This window comes from Nycticebus coucang, chromosome 11 (assembly GCF_027406575.1).
Source record: "Nycticebus coucang isolate mNycCou1 chromosome 11, mNycCou1.pri, whole genome shotgun sequence".
Lineage (NCBI taxonomy): Eukaryota > Metazoa > Chordata > Mammalia > Primates > Lorisidae > Nycticebus > Nycticebus coucang.
In genome coordinates, this window is record NC_069790.1 from 103,376,052 (window position 1) to 103,401,340 (window position 25,289).

Genomic DNA, 25,289 nt, shown 5'->3' on the forward strand with positions numbered 1-25,289 from the left:
GCCCAGGTGGGCCCCATGGAGATGGTGGTGGGACACCCGGGCAGCTGTGGCCTGATGTGGCCGCAGAGGCAGAGACCTGTCTGGAAGCCCAAGATGGAGGCAGCTGAGGCTCAAAGCTTAATGAGGTCAGAGCGCCCTAGTGGCTTCATCCAGGGCCACTGCCAAAGACCAGAGGGTAGAAAACTCTTCTGGGCAGTCAACCGGCCGAGGAAGCTCAGGGCCTGCTGTGGGCATGTGGCCATTTCCCCCCATTTTGCCTCAGCTGCCAGGTCATTTCAGAGCCAGATTTCATGGCTGATACCAGCCAGCAAATACCTGGCAAGTGTCACCTCTGGTCTCAATCTCTCTTTCTTTCTATGTATATGTAATATACAAAATATATACATGCCTTATGTATAAACATACATATGTTCATCACAAGTTATCTTAATGTATATTGGGTCTAGCCTAGAAATAACTTCTGTGCTTTCAGAAGAAAGTGGGGGTCTGAATCCTAAACAAATACGTTTGTTTAAAAGACACCTCTGTGAACCCACCATATACAAATGTTGTTTTCCTTATACGACTTCCTGTGTGTCAGTGGCAGCCAGCCCTGTCCAGAGGTGGGGAGATGAGCTGCAGACTCCCAGCTCTCTGAGGTGTGGCCCCGACCCTGACCCCATCAAGTCTGTGTTCAAACTCTCACGCCTGGTGGGTCTTGTCTCCCCCCCTAGACTGTAGGCTGAGCCAGAGCCATCAACTCAAAGAAGATTCACCTCAAACAAGAGTGTATCAAGTGACCTGGTGAGAGGTGTCGTGCAAGGTGATAAATGGAAGGAGGGCAGCTGAGAGAAGGAAGGAGGAAGGGAAGACTGGTGAAGAAGGGAGGGAGAGAGAGGGTGCAGCCGGACTTCCCTGACGTGTTCCAGGGCGCTTCCTGCCCAGGCAGAAAACCCTTTACTTCAGGCGTCCAGCTTCTGAAAGCAGCTCAGGGCCATGAGTGGCAGAGAAGGTGTTCAAGTCTCCACCATCCCGTAATCACAGGCTGAGAAGGTCCCAAAGCCCTGTCTCCCAGAACCATCTGCCAGGCAGGGCTTCCAGGGATGGGAGGGGCCCAGCCGGAGTGAATGTGAGGATTGGGGTGAGATCCCGGGGGGGGGGCGCTGGGATGGGGAAGGGCTGGTGACTGAGAGGTGGGTGGAAGGAGGTGGCAGGTGGCCGGCTGGGGGAATGAGATGTGGGGAGGGGTAAGGAGGCCATGGGATGGGATGATGGTGAGTGAATAGGTGCTTTGAATGTGCCCCCCACCCATGTGTTGGAAGCTTAATCCCCAATGCAACAGTGCTGTGGTGCACGACCTTTGAGAGGCGATTGACGTCCCCACCACAGGAGTCGGTCCATTACCACGAGAGTGGGCTTGTTCCAAAAGTGAGTCTGGCCCTCTCTTTTTGACGACTCTCTTGCCCTTCCCCCTTCTACTGTGAATGAGATGGCTCAGCCAGAGGGCCCTCCCCAGATGCACATCCTCATTCCTGGACTTCCCGGCCTCTGGGACCATGAGCCAAATAAACGTCTTTTCTTTATAAATCACTCAGTCCCAGGTAATCTGCTACAGAAGCAGAAAATGGACTGAGACGTTGGGGTGAATGGGGGAGTGAAGGTGATGGGATGATGGGCCATGAGCACCAGGGATAGGCCAGGGAGCAGAAGTGATGTTGGCAATCATAGAAATAATAAAAGGAAACGATACTAGAAGTGTGTGTGAAAAACACATTCTATGTAATTTTCACAAGATTGTGGGGTAGATGTTTGTATTATCCCCGTTTTACAAAATGAAGATGCTGAGGCATGAAATATCGAGTAAGTTGCCCGAGTCCACCCAGGGAGGAAGTGGCAGAGCCCAGGCTCCACTCCATGTTCTCCCTGCCTGCTGTGCCACCCAGCCACATGGGGACCCTGGGCCCGAGAGCCTCAGCAACTTACCTGTAGCCACACAGTGAGGCACAGAGAGGGCTGGATTTGATTCCAGGACTCCCATGAATTTAAGGGGCCTTTCCTGGGGTTTCTTGCCCTGGATTGGCCCACAGTGGTCTGCAGGGACCTGGCAATCATGGTCATGAGGTTTGTGAGCAGCACCCTGGCAGGCTGTGGGTGGCCAGGACTCACCATGAAGTAGTAGAGCTGTGAGGACCGGGCCATGAACTCGGGCCGACACACGGCCACGCAGATCTCCACAAAGCCTGCATGCTGGCTGGGCTTGGCTTCCCCCATCTCACACACGATCCTGCAGGGAGGAGAGGGGACCCTGTGGGTCACAGGACTCCCAGGTACGACCCTGTGCCTCATAGCACCGACCCTGCCGTAACATCTCAGGAATTGCAGGGAGAAGGTGGTAAAGTTCAGGGAACCTGATTGTTCCCTGCAGGAGGAAATGTTGAGGGACCCTAGAAGTGGGGGTCCTATGTTTTGACCTCAGTCGCTTGGTCCCTAATTCATGATTATCCTCTCAATTGTTAACTAGATGGGAGGATTTGGCCACAGCTCAGGGAATAGAGCTGGCAGAGCCCGGAGAGGTAAAGTGACCTACCCAAGGCTCCAAGCAAGTCAAGCATAAAACTTGGAGCTGACCTAAGCTCTTTGGGGTCCTCACCTAGACCTCTCAAGGCTTGGGGTGCCTCAGTGAAGTGCTCCTCTGCGCCCAGCCAGCTCCAGCTTCCAGGCTGGCTGAGGAAATACATGTGTGTGTTTAAAACTTTCCCCTTTTAAAAACTTTGATTGCTTTAATTTAAAAAATGTTCATACCCTTTAAAAACAAACAATACAGAAGCGTGGCAGTAAGGAGGGGGTGCCTTTTTCTTCCCCCCCAGCTACTCGAAAATTTGGTATTTATAGTCTTGCAGACATAGACACATATGCGAGGTCTGACAAGTCCGTGAGCTCATCCTAGAAAAAGGGCTACAGACCGCATTGCTGAACACCACCACTGTCACCTTGGAAGTCCTCCCCTAGGGAAGCTGCGCACCACCACCAGCACCTCGTCCCCCCTGCAAAGCAATTTTGGAACTCTTTTTCTGGAATGCCCATCGGAGCTGCCATCCTCCAAGGTCTGACAACTAAGTTTCATCACCTTGGTATATCAGAGTCTCACAGCTGCGTTTGTGTCAATGTCTGGTGGTGTCTTGTTGAGTGACGTTCATTATTGTCATTGCATGTTTTTGTGTGCCATACGATGACAGCTCTGATGGTTATGCTGGAAAATGAGTTCCAAAATAGCTTCCAAAGGTGGACTAGGCACCCGTGTTGGTGGGTGGCTTCCCAAGGGGAGGACTTTAAAAGTGACTATAATGATATTCAGGATGAGGTCTCAAACTTCATTGTTAGACCTTGTATTTCCCCATTTTACAAATAAAGAAACTGAGGTACAGAAAGTTAAGCAACTTGCCCAAGTACATGTATTTGTGTGCATACACATGTACCTGTATAGTTATGTTTTATATGCACACACACACTTAAACATAAATGTTACACACATACATACAATTACATACAAACACGCATGTAAGGAGAGAAAGATATAGGTCCTTTTTAAGATAAAGCAAAACCTAATAAACCTACTGTTGTAAACGCCCGTTTTTACTCACACTATAGCACGGACTTTCCTCATATCACGGAGACCCAGCTTTAGTTTACTGTCTTTAGCAGCTCCTGGTATTTCACAATATGACTGTCCCATCATTTATGAATAACCATCCTTCTACGGATAAACAGTAATTATCCTGATTTGTCTCCTCCTCTGAATAATTCTGCAAAATGAACCAACTTAGGCACACACCCTTCTGCACTGTGTATTTATTAGAATAGATTCTTAAGGAGGGAACTTACTGGGTCAAACAGTTTGTGGATTTCACATTTGACAGGTAAAGGCAAATGATGTTCTAAGAAGGCTGTCCCGATTTACACTTTTATCAGCGGTCCACTCTTTTCCCCCAACTAGATATTAGCCATCCTTTGAAAATTTTTCTATTATAATAGGGAAAAGACATAACATTTTAATTTTAATTTCCCTGATTACTAGTGAGGTCACACCCGCTTTCATGTGTGTTTTTTTCTTTCTACTCTTATGTAGTCTTTTCTTCGACTTCTCTGCTGAAGCCCTCTCTGTTTTGCTGATGTATCTTTTGGTAGGAACTTCTGAATTAGGAGTTATTACCTTTCACGGGTTATAAATAGTGCAATTATTTTCTCTTCCTTTGTCATCTTTCAACTGTGTCTCCAATGTCTTTTGCTGTGTACAACTTTAAAGTATCTGCGTGGTGAAATTGGTTCTTTTACTTTATGGTTTCTAGGTTTTGCATTTCTCTCGGAAAAAACTTCTGAGTAAAGGTCCTGTAAAATACGTAACTTTCTGTCCAAATGACATAATTAATACAGGTTTGATGTAAATAAAATATGGAAAGTATGTAAAAGTCTTTGTCATACATATACCCTCCCAACCAACTACACTGCTCAGAAATATCCACTGTCCACATTGGAGTGTATATCTATCCAGTCTTGATTTTCTTTTACAAAATTAATTAGCAACTTTTTATTCTACTTAGTAACTTGGGTTCTTGCCTAATAAGCCTCAGTATATGCTTGGCCATGATTCCTTATTCTTCTCTAATATCAGACTTAATGGCTGTGTAGTTTACTATCTTGTGCATACACAATAATTGATTGAATTTTCTATTTCTAGACATGTAAATTGCTTCTGAATTTTTACTATTATTAATAAGGCTGAAATAAGCATTCTTGCAAATAAACATTTGTGCAGTCTTGTTATTTAGGGAATGTTCTAGAAGTGTGATGGCCAGGCTAAAGAATTTTGACACATATTTCCTAATTGCCTTCCAGAAAGTTTGTCCCAATTTACCCTCCCACCATGTGTAAAGAAGTCAGCTACTTCCCACGCCTTCCCTTCCTTCCCTCTCTTGTGCACTGGGCAGCCACTTTTTAAAACTGTTCCCCATTGCTTTAATTGGTATTTCATTATTACTACTTCTGTTAAACATTTTTTTCCATATGATGTTTGGTTCTTTGAATATCTTGTGAATGGTATATCACAAGATACTTAAATCCCCTTTGCTCATTTTGTGGTCTTCGCCTAATACACTGAGAAAAAGTATTGGCGGTGCCTGTATCTCAGTTGGTAGGGTGCCGGCCACATACACCCAAGCTGGCGGGTTCAAACTGGGCCTGGGCCAGCTGAACAACAATGATAACAGCAACAAAAAAATACCCAGGCGTTGTGGCGGGTGCCTGTAGTCCTAGCTGCTAGAGAGACTGAGGCAAGAGAATCTCTTGGGCCCAAGAATTTGAGGTTGCTGTGAGCTGTGATCCCACAGCACTCTACTGAGGGTGACAAAGCAAGACTCTGTCTCAAAAAAAAAAAGAAAAAGAAAAAGTATCTATTATCTGTAAAAGAGTATAACCATCTTCCCAGCTTAGCATTCACATTTATATTTTGCTTATAATAATATTTGATGCACATATTTTAAAGATTTATATACTTAAACTCCCTCATCTTTTTATTTATAATTTCTTCTTTTACCATTATACTTAGACACCTTCCTCTTTTTGAGATCAAGTAAATTTTCTCTTGTATTTTCTTCTAATGTTTTCACAGTTACATTTCTTTAAACTTAATGCTTGAATCCATCTGGGATTTATTTTGGTGCACGATGCAAAATATAGGTCTGATACTGTCTTTTTTCCAGAGAAAACTAGTACCCATTTTTGAATGATCTCACCTTTCCTTGTTTATTTTATTTTATTTATTTATTTTTGAGACAGAGTCTCACCATGTTGCCCTGGGTAGAGTGCCGTGGCGTCACAGCTCACAGCAAACTCAAACTCTCGGCCTTAAGTGTTTCTCTTGCCTCAGCCTCCAAAGTAGCTGGGACTACAGGTGCCTGCCATAACGCCTGGCTATTTTTTGGTTGTAGTTGTTATTGTTGTTTGGCAGGCCTGGGTTGGGTTCGAACCTACCAGTCCCGGTGTATGTGGCTGCCGCCCTAGCTGCTGAGCTATAGGCACTGAGCCATCCTTGCTGATTTTAAATACAACTTTTATCATATACTAAATTTTTATATATCAAGATTCTTTATCTGGATGTTCTATGTTATTGTACTGATGGAACTACAGGGTGTCCCAAAAGTCAGCATACATAGGGAAAATAGGAAATTGTAGCTAAACATACCTTTATTTATAAAATATTCATTATAAAATTTTACATAATATTCTCTATGTGTTGACTGCCTCTTTGTAAATTTTGTAATGAGTGTTTTGTAAAGAAAGGTACAGTTAGCTACCATTTTTTTTCCTATGTATGGTAACTTCAGGGGCAACTTTTGGGATACCGTATAGGATCACAATATGACTTTATAATAAAACTTTTAATATCTGGATGTGTAGGCTTAAAGCAAGATATTTAAAAATTCCCCAAATATATCATCAGCAACCTACTCTGGTTTTGTTCTAGAAATGCCTCTAAAAGTTAAAGGAACCAAAAAAAGATCTTTTTGTAAGCAATGATGGAGCAGGAAGGAGAGTCCTACTGAGACCCGGTCCTTAAATCATCCGATATACTCTGAGTGCCTTGGGAAGATCCTGATGGAAATTAGGGAAAATTGAGGACAGCAGCACTGATGGCTCTGAGTCACTAAATCTGGGCAAGACCCAGCAAGTGGAAATGGAAACTACACTGCCAGACCTAAGGGAGGGCTTATGAAGAGTCCATAACTTACACATACAGGACAAGGGCAAGGTTTTACTCTAGCTGGGGCAACAAAGATGGGACAGAATATAGATTTGATTGTGCTAGTAAACATTCCATAGTTGGGTGTGCTGGGCTGGAAAATGGTGCTTACTTATTTACAAGGCAAGACACGATTCCCGCACTAGGTGGGTTATAGGCCAAGGTCATTGTTGAATGACCCTTGCAGTGGGCTAGCCACCTTTGCAAAGAGAAAAATAATCCAAAGTAGCCACAGGCCTGAGAATGGGTGTGGGATTTCATTTGCAGTCTCCATAGAGGATAGCACAGGATCAGCTTCGTGGTTTGGGGGGATGTGGCAGGGGAGTGAGAGGCAGCAGAGGGAACTGAACTCACACTTCTTTTGCAGATTTTAATTTTGTTCTGGCTCATCTCCACCCTCATACTCCAAGATGGTGGCAGTCACTCCTCTCTCCCAGGTATTTCTCTCTCTCTCTACACTCCCCCTAACATGGCAGCTGGCTCCTTTCTCGGGCGAGGAGTTAAACTCTGAGAATATGAGGGCATTCTCCTCTTTCCCGCACTGCAAGTTCTGAGGTTACTTGTTCTTGAGCAGGAAGCCCCTGACACTGACTTGTCTTTCTGGCCCTGCCCTCCTCCCATGTCTCAGGTGCCTTCACTCACTGCTCTGCAGGGATGTAGCCGTCCACCAAAGGGCTGCACTCCACACCGGCCACCTTGACGTGCGAGGCGATGTCACGGAATTCCAGACCCAGGTTTTCCCCTCGGATGGTGACCTTGGTGCCCCCTTCCCGGGGGCCTGTCACTGGGACTATCTGGAGGTGGGAAAACAGATGATTGGACACCGATACGTAGCCCTCACTCACTTGCCGATGGTGGTGGGATGCTGCTGGCTCTTCTCTCATGGGACCTAATCCCTACATGGGCCCAAGTTCATGGGGACACCCAAAGTCTGGGATGACTTGGGGTGAAATGGCCCTTGTCTGTGTGTGGTCTTAGGAACAGTGTCCAAAGCCCGCGGAACATTTTCTCATTTTCCAGAAGAGATGAGGGGGATGCAGCGTGACCAGCAATGCTACTGGGTCATTCGCAGAAAACTGGGGTCAAAGCCTTCTGGTGTTTGTTTGTGTTTGTTCCACTCTCAAGGAAAACCAAAATCCCTCCTATCCACCCAGAGCCCTCCACCCTCACAGTAATCCTACCTACCTTTCAAGACCCTTTTCAAATGCCACTTCCCAGACCCCCATTATCTTTCTCCCCACTGAAAATTCCAAAGCCCCATCTTTATGCCACTCACAGAGTCACAATTACTGGTGTCTTGTTCCTCATCCTTCCCTCTTGCAGCCCCCCACTCCCCCACCTTCCAATCCTGAGTCTCTGTGAGCTGGGACCATGTCTCATCTCTCCCTGTGGCCTCTACAGTGACAGCACCACCTTTATGTCTTGAATTGTCACTTCAAAGGTTGTCACTATCCAAACATCTTTCTGGAATTGCATGAGCATTTCTTACAACCCTTTTGCCTTCATGAATTGGCTTGGTGGCTCAGGAATTTGGGTTCAATTTGGACTTTACCCTCATTCAATGGCCAAAATGACTGGCTTTCCCTCCTAAGAGGTCACCAGCAGCATGAGGAACCCATGATTGGAACGTCAGGAGGCATGTACAGTTAGCGCGTCTCATGGTGACATGCCATACTTTGTAGACTGGAGGAGGGCTGGCCCCCATTCCTGTGCCTCTGAGCAGCAGCCTGGATCCTGGCCAATGCCAGTGGGGCTGCATGCAAGAAGCCCTTGCAGCATACCCTCCTCTCCCCATCCTGTGGGTCACAGCTGTGGTCACAGCTGAGGACACCATCCCGGGGTGAGGGTGACAGGTGGGGGAGGTATCTGGGGCTGTCCCAGTGACAGATTTTCCAGGTGAGGCTACCTCCTGCCTCCTCCACTTATCCTGTTTGCAGGTGGGCATGCTGTGAGTGGGCACGCCCACTTGCATTTGCACAAGCACATCCCTGTTGTAATAGAGAAACGGCTTTCCCGGAGATCCGGGCCCCTTTCTGTGTGACGAGACGGACAGATGTGGATAAGGCAGGGAGGGAGGGGCAGTGTATGTTCTTCCCAAATGCCTGCCCAGCTGGTCCCCAAAGCGCTTGTGGCACCTGACAGCAGTGTCCCCGTGATACTCTAACCCTATTTTGTCATCATAAAGAAGGCATTTTATCTCTGGCCCGGTCCTCAGTTCCCCAGGTTCCCCAGGGCTGATACCAGCAAGCAGGCAGTAAACAGCCTCCGACGCAGGGAGAGTTGTTTAATTTGCCATCTCCTCCCTGTGATTTTATTGGGCCCAGGCCAAGAAAAAATCAAGCCCCACCAATTGCACCAGACACACCATTAGCTGCCGCGTGTGGCAGCCTCCAGGGAGGGTTTCTCATTATGGGCTCTGGGAGCAGCGGTTCCACAGAGGAGGTGCAGGCGTGAGAGAGAGGGGTGGGAAGAGAGTGATGGCAGGCTGTGGGGCTGGGGCAGTGGGGAGAGGAGATGGCCACCTGTCTCCTGGTCATTCTGCAGGTTAAATGTGCAAATATTCTTCCCCATCTGGAGAATCACGTGCAGGAGACTGACATGGGGGCTGAGACCAAAACCCTCAGCATCCAGTGACCAAGAATGTGGGAGGTGGAGGGCTGACATGTGGGCACATTGTGAGGGCCACCCCAAGAGGCACTTTGTTGGGTGAGGCTGTTCACTCACAAAAGCCAAGACCCTTCCTGCTTTTACACATCCCTGGTGCATGGGCACAACTGGTGAGCGTGGGGCCAGGTCTTACAGCTGCGGTACAGGAGAACATCCATCTAAGAATCACAAGAGACCTGGGCCTCAGCACCATTAACTGCATTTTGGGTAGAATTAACATGCCTTTCTGAGCACTGGTCTCTGTCTGGGGAGGGTTGATAATACCCTTGGCCTTGGCAGGAATTACAGGTTTGAATGGTGCTTCCCCTAAATTCACACACTGAAGTACTAACGCTTAGTACTTACATCAGTGTGTGACCTATTTGAAGACAGTCTTTACAGAGGCAATCAAGTTTAAGTGAGGTCATTTAGGTGAGCTTTAGTACAATGTGACCCCATGACAAGAGGAACTTTGGGCACAGAGATGGAGGAGGGCAGACGCCCCCCATGGAGAAGACCTGGAACAGATTCTTTCTCCAGCCCTCGCAGGAACCCACCTGCTATCAACTTGACCTTGGACATCTGTCTGTAGAACTGCCAGACATTACATTTTTGTTGCTCAAACTGCCTAGTTTGTGGTGCTTTGTGAGGGCAGCCCCAGAAACCTAACAAAACAAACAGATGGTTGTGAGGACAGATAAGATGGTGGGTATGAGGGTCTGTGCACGCTGGAAGGTACCACACACACAGAAGGCTTGTGATTGTGACTCTCTTGTTAGGTCATCAGGAGATGTGTGCATTTGTGAAACTGCGCACAAAGCCGGCGACCAGTGTGTCCCACTGCTCACTGAGGTAGAGCCTGAGCTTCCTTCTTCTCCTCTCTCTGCCCTGCCCTGGCTGCCCCACCAGCATCACCAGCACCCAAAGAGTGCTGGAATACCTACTACGTGCTGAGCCCTGTGCTAGAGGCACAGAGGTAAGACCTGGTCCCGCTGTGGAGGAACGCAGAGACATGCACCCCTCCTTATTTTAAGGGGGAAGTAAGGGACCCCAGCCACAGAGGAGGGCAGTAGCTGGTGGTCTTTCTGCTGGGAGTGGGGACGTGAAGGGATGGGGCTACTAAATCAACCCCAGAGACAGCGATTCCCTTGGCTCAGTCACACCTGGCAGTGATGTCAATGACGATGAATGAGGAGGGTCCCAAGGGCTGGACACAGCACGAGGGCACTTTGTATGCACACGTGTACATGCATGTAATTCTCGTGCCTCCCCTGTGAGATGGGTGCTCAGACCCACGGCGCAGATGAGGATGCTGAGATGAGGAGACAGTGATGAATTATCCCTGAGCGCCCAGCAGTTAGCTGGTGGGTCCTGGATTCAAACCCTGCTCTCTGTGACCCAAATATCTGCAGGTTTGCCTCATCCCTGTGCCCCTCACTGGGTCTCTGCTCCACAGCCTGTGTCCCCATGGTCCTCCTGAACTGTGTTCCATCCTGAACTGTGGGTTCCTTTGCCTGACAACTCAAGACATAAAGATGGTGCTGTCACTGCAAAGGTTTAGAGCTTGCTTTGGGAGAGTGCTAAGTCCTCTCCATGGTGACCTTCTCCCTTGCTTGACCCGGAGGAACAACTGAGTGCAGCCCATGGACCGCTGTGGTGACCGACGCCATGGCTGGGCAGTTTCTTGGCCCTGGCCCCAGCAGGGTGTGGTGCAGTGGTTCCGGGCATGCCCACTCGGGCTGGAGGCCCAACCCCACTTACCTCCGTGATGCGGGGGTTTGTACACTTGCTGTTGGCACCCGACAGCTCCAGCCAGCGGCTCTCCTGGGCTGGGCAGTGCTGGCGCAGGGTGCACTGGCCTGGGCCCTGGCACCAGCCACACGCAAAGTCCGGGTCGGCCTTGAGGCATAGCCCACAGCTCTCACGCATGGCTCCACACTTGTACAAGTGAACTGCAGGGGGCAGAGGGCAAGGGGTGCTGTGGGGCAGGGTGGGGCTGGGAGGGGCAGGAGAGGGACAAGGAGCGCAGTCCCAACCTGGGTGGTAGGACACCAGGGCAGCTGTGCCCCCGCAGCCCTTCTGACGCAGAGAAGAAAGAAATGCCAGGCCTGAGCGGAGGAACTGCGTGGGGCAGTCACGAACCTCTGCGCACTCTCAGCACTCAGCAGCCCTTCCCCCGAGTCCTACTCCTGCCACGTTCCTACCAGAAGCCAATAGGTAACTGGGAGGTGTGGACAGTGGAGAGGCTATGAAGGGGACTCAGAGGGACAGCTACTGGGAAGTGGGGGCAGAATGCACCTGCCGGGGCAGGGCTGCTTCCTCCCTCCCTGGCCTCCCCCACCAGGGCCAGCCCTCCCCCACCTTTGTTCTGAGCTGGGTTGTCGATGCTGAAGTGCCCGTTCCACACAACTGTCAGCTCCACGGGCAGGTTGTTGATCTCCATGCCTTCATAGGAATACTGCAGCCAGCCAGGGCAGGAGGGAAGGAGAAAGCAGGGTCACAGAGATTTCCAGGGCGACCTGGGCCCTCAAGGGCTCACAGGGCTAAGGACTGGCGAAGACCGTGCAGGTGTGCCTATGTCTGAGTGTGTGCACACGAGTGCACACCAAAGCCTGCATGCACACACCTGTATGCACGAGTGCCCACACACACACACACCGGTATGCAGAGGCCTGTACACACATCTGTATGCACGGGTGCTCACACACACACACACACACACACACACCTGTATGCACATGTGTGCATACACAGGCTTGTATGCACAAGCAGCGTGGAGCAAAGGGCTTGGGTGGGACCTGGGCTCTGAGCCCATGTGGGTACGGCTCAGCAGCGGGGTGATCAGTCACTCCTGTGGGCCTCAGTGAGGAGGCCTGTTCCACTCTGCTGGGCTTTCCTGGGACACTTAATGGAGAGAGGAGCCCATTTCCTTCCTGGTTGCCCAGGGCAGCCCTGGCCACTAGGTCCTGTGGTGGGTGCAATTAGATCAGAAAACGAATTTCCAAGAAATGTGCAGGGTAGGTGGATTCCCTACTTAAGACCTAGAGAGAGGTGACCAAGACACGGGCAGCACTGCGGAGACTAATAAATAAAGGGGGGCAGTGGGAAGGCTGGAGGGGTCACAGCTGGTTACAGGCCCAGATTTCTGCCTGGCTGCCGCCTTTGGGGGCTGCCCGTAGGTTTGCATATTGTCCCCTGGCACCCTGCTGCCATGCCTGACCTGGCCTGGCTAAGGCTGGGGTGGAGGGTGAGGAGCAGGAAGGTGTGTCTGGGGTGTCGGTGGAGGGGCAGTCCCCAGCATGCCTGCCCCATCTGCCTTCGGGACAGCAGACCCTTCCTTAGCCCCAGGGATAGAGGGTGAGTGGAGGGAACACAGAGACTGCCCTTGGTAGCATTTTCAACCCCTACCTGGCGATTTTCTCATTATCAGACTCTGCACCATCCCATCCCACCCCACCCACCGCAGGGGCTGGGAAAGAGGGATGGTATTGAGACAGATTTTCTGCAGAGAAAGGGCTGGTGATGTGGTGAAAGGGGTTAGTCCAGGGGGCTGGGTTGAAGCTGTGTTTGAAGAGCCCAAGAACTCTTTTAACTCAGAGTTAAAATTTGAAGAGGCTGAGTCTGGGGGCAGAGGGGGGTACCAAAGCACCTTCGCGCATAGGAAGGTGGTGGGAATATACGCCTGGGAGGATCCTAAGGGGCTACTGTCCAGGCCTCTGCCACTGGGCAGGGATAGGTCTTCAGCCAGTTCCTAGAAGCTGCTAAAGGAGACGTTACAATCCTCGGACTAGGACATCGCCCTGAATTCAGAGTTGCAGAATGCCCTCCCCAGTGAACATGCTGTGCCATGCCCCGGACAACAGCAGAAGCAGACATGCTCCGGCCTTCCTCACACTCTGCCTTCAAGTACAGAATTTTTAACTCACTCCCTGGTGATACAGGCCCAGGCCAGGCAGCACCCCATTCCCACAATGGAGGTGGTTTGTTCCACGCTCACACAGAGGCTCTCTCCTGTGGGGGAGGCCACCCGGGCCAGGGCTTCCTTGCCCCTCAGGAATAGCGGTGGAAACTTCAGTCACTGTGTAACTCAGGATGGACTCCCCAGAGATGAAGTCTCTGTGTACATGGCAGGCTGGGTCATCCTGAGTTGTCCTGAGTTTTCTCAGAAAACCTTTTCACTGGTGCTGTCAGAGTGGTGTGGGGACTCTGTCATCAGAGTCACCTAGGGGGCCTACGAAAGTACAGGTTGCAGGGCCCACCCCAACCTGCTGAATGGGACTCTCTGGAGGTAGGAGCTTTTTGAAAGAGCATCCCTGTGATCCTGGTGCTGGCTACAGCTGGAGAAGAAAGTGGGTGGGTGACTGCCCTAGAGGAGGGAGAGGTGTGTAGGGAGAGGGGTCCCCTCCCTTATGTGTGTGTGTGTGTATGGGGTGGGAGAGAGAGAGTGAGAGAGCGCACACATCCAAGCCTCCCTTCCTGATCCCTCTTCCAGCCATTTCCCCTCTTTCCTCAGAGGTCCCCATGGGGAAAGATGGGCAGGGCTGCCACTAGAGTGGGAAGGGCTGGTTGTTCTGGCCCCAGCCTGATACCCTCTGATCTCCCAGAGGCTGTGCTGGGGTGGGCAGAGCTTCAGCCTCTCACAGGGCTGCTGCTGGTAGCCGGGCCAGGACTGGAGTCTGGCTTCTGCTCTCAGGCCTGGGTCTGGCCTGGCCCCAGCAGGCAGTGAGTAGGGGTGTGTTGGCTGAAGATCAACAGATCTTTAAGCTTTTTCTCAGGAAGGACTTAAACCCCCAGAAACAAAGGCAAAATACTTCTGCATGTGTACATGCATGTGTAAGTGTTCATGGGCACAAATTATTTGCGTGTGACCTGAGAAGAGGTTAGCACACATTTCCGTGTCATCCCTGTGCCCATAAATGCACACACACCAGACACACACGGTGCTACAGAATGGTCCTGCCAGTGATCAGCTGTGTGACTGTGAGCAAATGATACAAGGCTCAGTTTCCCCCTTGGTAAAGTGGGAATTTAAAATAGTGCACAGCTCACAGAACGTTGTAAGGATTCAAGTTCATGCGTAGAATGCTCTGAGCACAACGCCTGTGTAAGCGCTCAGATATATTGTGCATTTTAATCCATGTGTGTACTTGGGGACACTGTGCAAAGGTCCATCTGAGTTCCCTGTGTGTCTGTGTGTAATAACAACAGCAGCCACGTGCTCAGTGTTCATGTGCCAGACCCTGGAGGCATGTGGGGACATATGCATGTGAGAACACTTAGCACTCTGCTGTGCATGTGTGTGCATGCACGAATTTTCCTCTTGAAGGAAATTGAAAATAAAAAAGGCCAGAAAGATCAAATGTGCTGAACACTGCTTTCTTTTTCTCCCAATCTTGGGATCACAACTATGAAATATTACAGAAATAATTGACCCCAGGTGCCCCACCTCCCTTAGGTCGTTAGAGAAATCTCTGTCATATGGAGGGGTGGGGCGGGGGCGTCTCCTCTGCTTTCTCAGACAGCTGGGGAGCCTGGATCACTGGCTCTATAACCCCACCCTCCACTCCATTTAGCATTTATCAGCTGTCTGTAATCAGTAGGCAGTTAATCTGTGCAAAGCTCAGTGCTAAGGGAGGACAAGTTAAAGGCTCCTGGAGGCCAGGAGGTTGAGTATCACAGTCAGAGTCTGTCTACCATGGCTAGGCTAATAGACTTTCTCCATGGCCTTGGGAAAGTGTGAGCCCTGGGTGCTGCTCCTAAAGTGAGAGGATATCTCTATAGAACTGAGACATTCTTGCTTCTAATCACTCCCTTGTCCTGAGCTCTCAGATATTTTGCTGAAAAATATAACCATTGGGACAAATTAATGGGAACAACACAACAGACACAGGAAACCAGCAGGTGCGCTGTGTCCACCTCTGTGACTCTAAAGGGCTCAACAGACCCGTCTCAGCCCGTGGTCCAGGAAAGGAGGGAGAGGGGCGGTTCTCTTCCTATTGCTCTCCCCAGCGCTGTTTTGCATGTGGTAAAAAGTAAAGTGGCCAAAGAAAAGGTGAGGCCAGAGTGGCCTATGAAAGTTCAGGGCCAGCACTCTAACCAACCAGATGCCCTTTGCAGCCCACTCGCTCTTGTGACTGCCTATGCTAGAGAGGTGGTGGTGGGGCACTATTATTAGCAGCACTTGACATTTTCCTGGAGCCTTGATCTAAAGTAGGCCATGGATGCCCACAGTTGCTCCTCCCAGCTGCTGCCTGTGGGCCTGCCCTGCCCTCCTCCCATCAGCCAGTGGAGGCTGCTGCCAGGACCTACCCCACAGAGTGGGGCTGGGGGCCCCTCCACCACCCAGGCCGTCCAGCATATTGCCCATACTGAGTTTTCCTGTGTCTCCTCTTCTTTCTCTGCTCTGCTACCTCCTTTGTCATCTTTCTGCAGTCACAGATCCAGGGGTTTCTCTGTTAGATAACCCCCTTCCAGACTGCTCATGGATTTCAGACCATAAATCAATTTCTTCTTCCGTAAAACCCTCTCTGGGGGCCAAGCAGACCCTGTTTCTGGCAATGACGCCAATGCTGGGGTAAGGAGTTCTCTGCTGCTGTTGATCGCCCAATCTGTGATAAGGGGTGTATTGTGAAACTTGGTTTTGTTTCAGGTTTGTACTTGTTGTGTGACCTTGGCATGGTCACTTGCCCTCTCTGGGCCTTGAAGACCCCACCTGTAACAGCATCAAGTAGAAATTCTCTCTGCCTCTGTCTAATGGTACCTTGTTTTCTATGACTTTGGTGGGGGAGGCTTGCCCTGATAATGGCCCAGAGATTTCTTTTTTAAATGTCACTTGGTGGCAAGCCACATCCTGGCTCAGAGCAGCATTTAAACTGGAACCTCACAGCCCCTAAAGAAAAAGGAGGCATCTAGGAAAACTTGGAGCTGAGCCCTCCCAAACCATGTGATTCCAGTGGGTCCTGTTAGGTAGAGGGGACTCCTCTGGAGTCAGGCCTCTCCCTGGTGGTGGGGCATCAGGCTCCAGGCCTCCAGCCCCAGTGTCACCAACAGCCAGAAGAATTGTCTGTTGCACCCTGGGGCATTAGGCTTCCAGATGTGAAATTCTCACGTGAGGAGTTGTGTGACCTGCTGAATCCCAAGAATGCAACATCAGACAAACAGATGCCACTCTGAGGCTCAGTGGCACCCTTCTTCCCATGGTGCTGACCCGGTGCCAGCACCAGGTACCCTGTAGGGGTACCACAGAGGAGTATATGGCTCTCACTGGCCTGGGACCTCTGAGATCCTGTCTGTGCCCGTGTTCCCAGGAGGCTCTGATTTCGCTCTCACATTTGGGGAGTATCCTGCGACGGCCAAGCACTCATTTGGGCAGCTCTTGATGTAGGAAATGTTGAAGACATTCCAACACAATCTGCTTCCAATTCTGGGAGCAACTAAAATGGCACAGGGTCCCAGGGAGATTCTTGGAAGCTAAAGTTAGTCCTCAGGGCATGGAGGGAGTTCCGACCAAGGGCTTTATAGGACCCACTGATGCTATTACCTGTGTCCCCATGTCTCTTTAATGGAATCGGCCTAAGTCTTCTGACCTTTGCATCCCTTTCCTGGGGAACTGAGGGCACAGCCATCCAAGGGCACAGCCATCTGAGGCCACAGGCTCCATACTCCCTCCTGCTGCCTTCCAGATCCCTGGGGTAGCTTCTCCCAGGCAACGAGGCTGAAATCCCCACTGTTTGAAATCCCTACTGACCTTCTGCTGAGTCAAATGTGAGGACCGAATGTGGGTCTCTTCCCACAGGGAGTTTATTTTGGAGAGATTTACTTGAGCCAAGCCCCATGGGGCTGGTCTGCTTGGCCTCAGGATTTATGAAGAAATAGGAGGTGTTTAATATCCCCTTTGCTGGCAGGTTAATCTGGAGTGCTGCAGAAGTCTGAAGAAAAAGAAAAAGCCCGCTGCCAAGGGACAAGGGGGTTGTGCACTTGGGAAGCTGTAGGGACACATCTGGGGTTTCATAGGTTGTGGGATCAGTGACCAGTTCAGTGCCCGTAATGCCGACTGCCCTTGGGCAAGTGTGTGGGCCTCTCTGAGCTCAGTTTATCCCTCTCCCTGCAGGAAGAGCAGGCTGTTGTCAGGGGTCCTTTGTCTGGGACTCTCCTGGTTCCGTATCACATCCGCAAACACGGACACTGCATGTACGTTCCCGCAGCAAGGAGAATGATGAATGGGGAGCAGTGTGACATGGGAAGGGACGCTAACTCCAGGCCAGTCTTGCCATTCACTAGCTGGGCAGCCTTGGGCAAGGCACCTACCATCTGATAGATTTGGGGGCTCGTTTCCACAAAGCAAACAGAGCTCCAGCTCTAGGTCCTGCGCTTGCTCACACGGCCCCTTCTAAGGCCTGCCCAAGCGTCTAAGTTTGTACCTATATGTCAATCTTAAAGAGGATCCCCAAACTGTGTAAGTGTCAGTCCCTCTGTAAGTGTCTGCCCCTGCTTCTGGGCCTCTGTTTTCTCTTTTGTACAATGAAGAAGAACTGTAAGGTTTCTTATAACTTGAAAATATTATGAATCCATTTGCCTCTGAGCCTCTGGGCACAGAGAAAGTTGAGCAGGAAGAGAATGAGAGAGACCAGAGCAGTGTCTGGAAGGGCAACAGGGCAGAAGAGCAAGGAGGTGGCAGACAGGATGGCAGGTAGGGCTCACCATGGGGAACCTACAAATCAGGCAGATGGGGTCCGCAGCCTGAGGGGCAGGGCTGTGGCTTCACATGGATTTTTGAACACTGGGCAGGGTTGCGCTGATCCTGGCAGTGTGCTCCTGGCCTGCTCCCTGCCCCCTGGCCAACTTTCTCCCTCCCAGCCAGTTCCCCCTTTGGCTGACGTTTAGCCTGTCTCAGAAGCCTTCTTTGTAGGGAAACAGCCTCCATGTAGGTATGAAGGCAGTTGGGGACTTTTGCGGCTCAAATGACATACTCAGGTCAGACCTGGTGGGAGGGCAGGACCCTGGGTTTTTAGAGCTTCCCTCAAGAAAGAGAACGGACACAAATGTTCCTGGAGCACCAAATCTGCCCGCAAACAGGGTTCAACAGCCCTTGGCTGGTCCCGTGGTCCCTTTCGCCCTGTCTTGGGCAGAGGACCCTCATTCAACATGGCCACACATAGGGCCTGATGCATGGTGGCTCAGACAAGGGCAGGTGTGAAAGGCCTTCGTGGTACCAGTGGGGTGGAGGGAAGCGGGGAGGAGGGACAGTTTGTCTCCAAGGAGAGGACAGTGACAGGGCGGGACTCACAGAGGTGTTCTGGCACTGCACGCTGGAGCTGTTGAAGCGCAGGGCTGGCACCCTCTGCTCGCTGCCCTGGACGCTCAGCACACACTCGTAACCGCGCTGCCCCGACTGTGGCTGGGGGAGGTTCTTGGCCTTCAGAGTGATGGGCTTGATCACCTCCACGGGCACCAGGATCTTGTCCACTCGCAGCAGCTGGGGGCAGTCCTGGGGACAGAGGGCAGGCTCAGTTTGGGCAGCCCAGAAGCTGAAGGGTCAAGAAGGGCCTGTAGACATGATCTGGTTGTTCCCCAGCTCCGCCTTCCCTCAGACGAACCCACAGGAGGCCCCAGGTTCTCGTGCCCACCCCAGCCCTGGTGGGGCAGGGATGGGACTAGAAACCCCAGGTCCTGGTCTTTCATCTGAGGCCCTTCCTCACAGAGCCATCCTCACCCTCTTCAGGTTCCATGCCTGCCCCATCTCTCCAGAGCCTGACACTCCTGGTCTACCCTAACAGAGACGTCCCTGCCAGAGGGTATGCTGTCCCACTGTGGGCTGATGATTCTCTGCCTGGCAAGTTCCAGGCTACCAAGGATTGGGACAGATGGGCATGTAGAAGCCCCACAGCCAGGCAGAGCCCTGCGCCTCACTCTGCCTCCAGAATGTGAGTCTGCACCACCCTGGGGCAGGGTGGATGTGGGGGCCCTCCCATTACTGGGCTGAGTCTGGTATCTGGGAATACTCTGGAATTGGCCCTGTAGGCATTTTAAAACCAGAAGCTTCTGACTAAACTCTGGGGATGTTCTGAACCAAAGAAAAGCCTCTCAGATCAGACATGTGCTGAGCTCCTTCTGGATGCAGCAAGGGGCACGCTTAACCCTGGAGCCTGAGGCCCAGACAGTCTTCGGGGATGGAGACAGTGAGTCACAGGCCTTTCTCTAGGGGATATCAGCTGTGTACATGGAGGGCTGGAGACAGAATGGGCCAGAGGAAGGAGGGTGGGTGCTCTGCCCAGCTGAAAGGTGGACACTGGTGTGTCCTGGATTCACAGGCGCTGGGTGAGAGAGCCACAATCTGGGCCTGTTGGACATGGGCGTAAGTGAGGCATCCTGTGACATATGCAGGGCCCAGGGCACACCACCCCCCAGATGCCTCCCAGGTGATAATGTCCAGGAATGCTAAGACAGATGGCTTCTGGGCAGGGTGACCATCAAAAGCGTGACACACTTGTCCTTTCTGAGGATCTTTCATCACAGGCTCACCACCGAAATGCAGGGGCTGCTCTCTGCAGAGTAAGACAGCGAGGAAACCAGCAAGGGGGGAGGGTGGCTGATGGGAAGGGTCCCAGGCAACCAGGCAACTGGCAGCTGTTTCTCCTGGGTCCCACAGCAAACTTGAGTCCCTGTGTCCTTGAAACCTGTACCATCACAGGACTGAGGCCTGGAGGGAGAAGACTTGGGCCAGTTCTAGAGCCCAGTGAGCTTCTGATGAGCTGTGGAATTGTGAGCATATCACCTCCCCACTGGAACTCAATTTCCATGTGTATCAATTGGGTGGACTCCAAGGCCTAGTCCATCTTCATCAGTCATGATTCCATGATTTAGAGCAGTCATCTCCTTGACTAAGGATGCTGGGAATCTGATAGTCCTCTGACCAACCTCTACTTTGCAAGGGAGAAACTGAAGCGGAGAGAGGAGAAACAGTGGCGTGGTATTAGCAGTTGAGTTGAACAACTCAGGTGCCAGCTACCTGAGTCACCATGCTTTCTGCCCTGAGTGAGAAGGGCAAGCTCCAACGTGGGCAGGACGCCTTTTTTATGGGCTAGTGAGTCAGCAAGGATCTTCTGAGTCCAGGGCGCTTCGGAAACTGAGGAACCCTCTGGAGCTGGCCTGGGGGCTGGACTGCTCTTGTCCAGGGGATGGACAGAAGCAAAAGCCTCTCTCTCGTCGCCTGCACAATTCTCACTGAGGCTTGTGATGAGTTCTCTAATGAGTCCTGATTACCAGTGGCCCTATAAAGGCCTAGTTTGCATATAAAAAGGTTGGCAGCACTGAAAGTAAGTTCATTAATAATAATTGGAGAGGTCCAGGACTGGGGTAGGCCTATTTTCCTCTAGTGGCTACTGACTGACCCCAGAGTTCCTCCTAATTGAAATGTAAAATGGTAATTTTTCTCCAGGCACCAAAGCATGGAGGGACCATTCTACCACCGTGTCCCTTCCCTGCCCCAGCCTCCTAGATTCTGACCTCCCTCTCCCTGAGATTCCAAATGCAAAATCTCCTACAGATCTGACACTGGGGGACACTTCAGAGAAACTTCCATGCTCTCTCCTGCCTGGAGGCTGGGGCCTGTTCCACGGTCCAGGGGCTCAGGGCATTCAGACCTTGTTCTCAACCAGAGAAAGCCTGGCTGGGGCATCATGTAACTGGGGGCAGGTCTGGCTTCCTCTGCTCACTTCAGACTTTTGAAATGTGCTCTTACCATTGTTTGGCTTAACCGTGAATAAGGATTCAAAATTCCTCCCCAAATGACCATTTTGGAGCATTCCACGAACACATGCATACAAGGTGTCAGCAGAGAGTGAGCAATTATGCAGATGTTTTTTCCTTTATCTTTCCTCTGGCCTAGACTGCCTTTCATCTCTCATCATGTCCCACCTCATGTCCAAGGGACCCCTCTCCTTTCATGCATCTTCCTATAAACACCCAGTGGCTCCCACTTCCCCCCTGTCCAGCCTAGTCCACATCTTGTGTGGAGCCTGACTAACTTCAACAGCTCCAGGTGCCCCAGACATGAGGGGCCATAGGAAGGGAAGGAAGGTTCCAGGTCCTGCCACTGCTCCCATAATGGTAGCCTCCTGTTCTGGGAGATGGCATCTATCAGTGGAAAAGAACCCAAACTCCGTAAAATAATTTAAAGAGGTTTATTCTGAGCCAAGTATGAGGACCATGACCTGGAGCCATGCTCAAGAAGCCTGAGAAAATGAACTTGCTATGGTTTGGTTACAGTTTTATACATTATTTGGAGACAAGAATCATAGGTAAAGTCATAAATCAATACATGGAAGGAATAACGCATACATTGGTTTGGCCTGAAAAGATGGGACTTCTCAAAGTAGGAGCTTACAAGTTATAGGGGGGGGGGTTAAAGATCCTTTGATTTATAATTGATTAAAGAAATGAAACTTTATTTAAAGGCTTGGAATATTTTAAGTTAAGAAAGTCTGCTAATCAAAGGTAAGGCACCAGGCATATAATATACTCAGACTGAAATGGTCTACAAAGTAAATTGAGGATCTGCAGGTGTGGTTTAAGCCCTGTATAGCACTAGGCCTGTTAATGAGTTACCAAGGACATTGCCACGGAGGGAAGGGGGCATGATGAGGCCCCCTTCTGACCTACCTTTTCATGGCCAGCAACTCAATTTTAGGGTATATCTGGGAACTCCTTAGCCAAGGCGGGGTCCACTCAGTCAGCTGGGGGACTTAAGATTATATTTTAGTTCACATATCCTGAGCTGTATGCCCACCCACAAGCTGGATGCTCAGAGACAGATCTGCCAGCCAAGCACATGGACTTGGGCAAGGCCCTTGAACTTTCTGGATCTCTTCACCCATGAAATGATGCGGTTGGTTTACACTAGATGGCTTTTATGGTCCCTGGGATAGTGTATCTTAAGAAATACACAGTCTTTGTCTCTGCCTACTGGCAGATGCTTCTAAAACCCATGGATGGACTTTTCAGAGTAATTAGGGTAAGAGGAGCATCTTTTGTTATTCATAATAAGCCCACTCCAACTATACCAGGGTTTATGCTGATGTGCTGACTCTTAAAGGAGGAGGGTACATTGCCAGAGGAACCACCATGTGATGGGAGGGCCTGGCACTCTGGAGAAGAGAGAGCTGGAGATTGAGTTCAGTTACCAACAGGCAATGATTTAATCACTTAAAGTAACTTCCATAAAAACACGGAATGAAGGGGCTCAATGAGCTCCCAGGTGCAGGGAGAGTGGCGTGCCTGGGGAGGGCACAGGAGCTCCCTGCCCTTTCCCCACACTTGTAAACTGCTTCCTCTTGCTGACCATCTGCATCCTCTGTAATATTCTTCATAATAAACCAGTAAACGTAAGTGAGTTTATGGCTGGTTGGTCAGAAGTGCAAGCGACAACCTCAGACTTAAGATTGGTATCTGAAGTAGGAGCAGGCTCAAGGGACTGAGCCCTTTAACTTGAGGGATCTGATGCTAACTCCAGGGAGATGGCATCAGAATTGAACTGCACTTTAAGCTACCAGGTGGTATCTGCAAAAGACTGGAAATTGCTCTATGGGGACACAGCCCACACATGTGTCATCAGCGTTAAGTATAGAGAACAGTTTGTTTTCTTTTTAGTTCCAGTTCCATCATAAACCCAACAGGTAACCTAGGATATATCACTATATAATCTTTTCAAAGCTCAATTTTCCCCTCTCTAAAAAAGGGGTTGATAATTCCTGCCCAGGGGGCACAAAGGGACCAACCAGCTATACACATGCTGGAGGGATTAGGGAAGAAGGGGGTCTTGTGAGGAAGATAGGCCTCCTGGAGGTAGCTGTCAGGAGGGACATACTTTAATATTTTAATGCTTGGTAAGGTGCGACCTGGCATCATCCATTTGGGTACCAGCTCTGGTAGGCAGAGTGGAATTATGATTCTCTTTATCACAGTTAACCCAGGATTAGTTCCTGACCCCTGGACCACCTTCCCTGTACATCCCGCCATCTCTGTCACTGTCCATGTATTTTCCTTTGTATTGTTCCATAGCAGCACACATATACAGAAGTTGTCAAAAAATGTATACACATTTTAAGAAAGGAAAAAAACTGTATTAAAATTGTAATACTCAAGACATGTTCGACTTCTGCAATTACAAGAGGTACAATCAGCATCCAAGATCACAAATGTTATCAGTATACACGTGATGAGTATGACAGTTTTAATACTAAGGGCACTGGTGGTCTTTAATACTATTTACAAATGTTATCAGTATACACGTGATGAGTATGACAGTTTTAATACTAAGGGCACTGGTGGTCTTTAATACTATTTACAAATGTTATCAGTATACACGTGATGAGTATTACAGTTCTAATACTAAGGGCACTGGTGGTCTTTAATACTATTTACAAATGTTATCAGTATACACGTATGATGAGTATTACAGTTTTAATACTAAGGGCACTGGTGGTCTTACTCAGTTCCTACAATGAAGATGAGCACAAGATTTTTTGCCCAATCATCTTAGTCACTTTTCTCCACAGGCAAGTCTCTACCCTCCCTGCAAAGCTCCTCAAAAGATGTCCTGCTCTGCTTTTTTCCAAGGAGGCTATTTCTCTGAATTCTCATTCAAAAGCTCTTGGAGGATGGAAACACCTGTATTCAACGAGACTGTTTGGAGACAAATGCATATCATAAGCACTGGGCTCCCTTGGAGGCTGTTTTGCCTGTGGCTACATTCTGAGTTGTGAAGACAGACCGGGGGTGTGGAGTGGCAGAGGCAGTGGCTCGCCACTCAGAAGGCAGCTCCAGTGCCTCCAGGTCTGCTGTCCGGCACACATTATGGTCTCCACTTAAATGCACACAAAATAAACATGGCACTTCTCATTGCAGAAAGCAAGAACGCAAAGGCAACGTATGGGAGTGAGAAAGATGCCTTTCTACCCACCGTGTCCGGGACCTCAGCGACTGCTCTCTACAGAGCTTTCGTTACATATTTAAATAATTGAACAAGGACATAAAGAATGCTGCCTAGTTGGGAGAGGAAAGGCTGCCTTCAGGGCTAGTGCTGCCTGGGGAAGGAGTGGAAGGCCCATGAATTTACAGCCCCTGGTGTGCTTACAAGACGAGGGCTCTAATTCTCTTATTGCTACAGCAAGACTGGGGGAACATGGAGCTCTGGGGGGACCACAGGATCCAGGGTCAGCCAAGGAATAAGTGATTTGCAGGTCACCCCTCCACCTCCAAGTCACCTCAGCCCTCATCAATTCCAAAGACAAGCCAGCCTGTGCCCCAACCACCCCCCAAATTTACACTCACCTTCTCAGAACCATGGCGCCCAATACAAAAATGTAACGCACCATATATTTTCTTGCTGTTTCTCAAGTTTATAATGCCATTAGTGTGATCTACGATGGGCTGGTTTATAGGGAGCCCAAAGTAATAATACAAAAAGGAAATGCCCATAACCTTAAGGGGGAGGGGCAGATGAGACTGATGGAAAGTGCAGTTGTCTGGAGAAATGGCAACCCAGTAATTGAATACCTGGAGTGGGGGGTGGTGCATGGGTGGGAAGCAAGTTCTTTAGCTGGATTTGGCTTTGTTTCCTCAAGGAGGGTGAAAGGCAGAGTGTGTGTTTGTGTGTGTGTGTGTGGGAGGGCGGTTGTTGCCTTACGCTGGATCCCAGGAACGCCTCCCCTGCAGGAAGGGACCTGGACTCACTGGTGAGGCAGGCTGTGAGGGGTAAATAAATGCCCATGGTCTGCCCCTGTCTCATGGCACAGGGCTTATTTGAGCTTATTTGGACTACATGCCAAGCTGCAGGTCAGGAGTTAGGATGTTCCACACCTGGAAAGAA

The 25,289-nt window shown here is 50.1% G+C and overlaps 1 protein-coding gene across 1 annotated transcript in view; it reads right to left on the bottom strand.

Annotated features, from left to right (window-relative positions):
- Positions 1-25,289, bottom strand: part of PLXNA4 (plexin A4) — a 442,851-nt gene that overhangs the window by 76,032 nt on the left and 341,530 nt on the right. The window contains exons 10-14 of the mRNA XM_053553499.1: positions 18,708-18,908; positions 11,783-11,879; positions 11,179-11,373; positions 7,418-7,565; positions 2,146-2,263 (exon numbers count right to left, since the gene is read on the bottom strand). Coding sequence (XP_053409474.1) covers positions 2,146-2,263; positions 7,418-7,565; positions 11,179-11,373; positions 11,783-11,879; positions 18,708-18,908 — 759 coding nt within the window. The remainder of the gene's footprint in view (positions 1-2,145; positions 2,264-7,417; positions 7,566-11,178; positions 11,374-11,782; positions 11,880-18,707; positions 18,909-25,289) is intronic.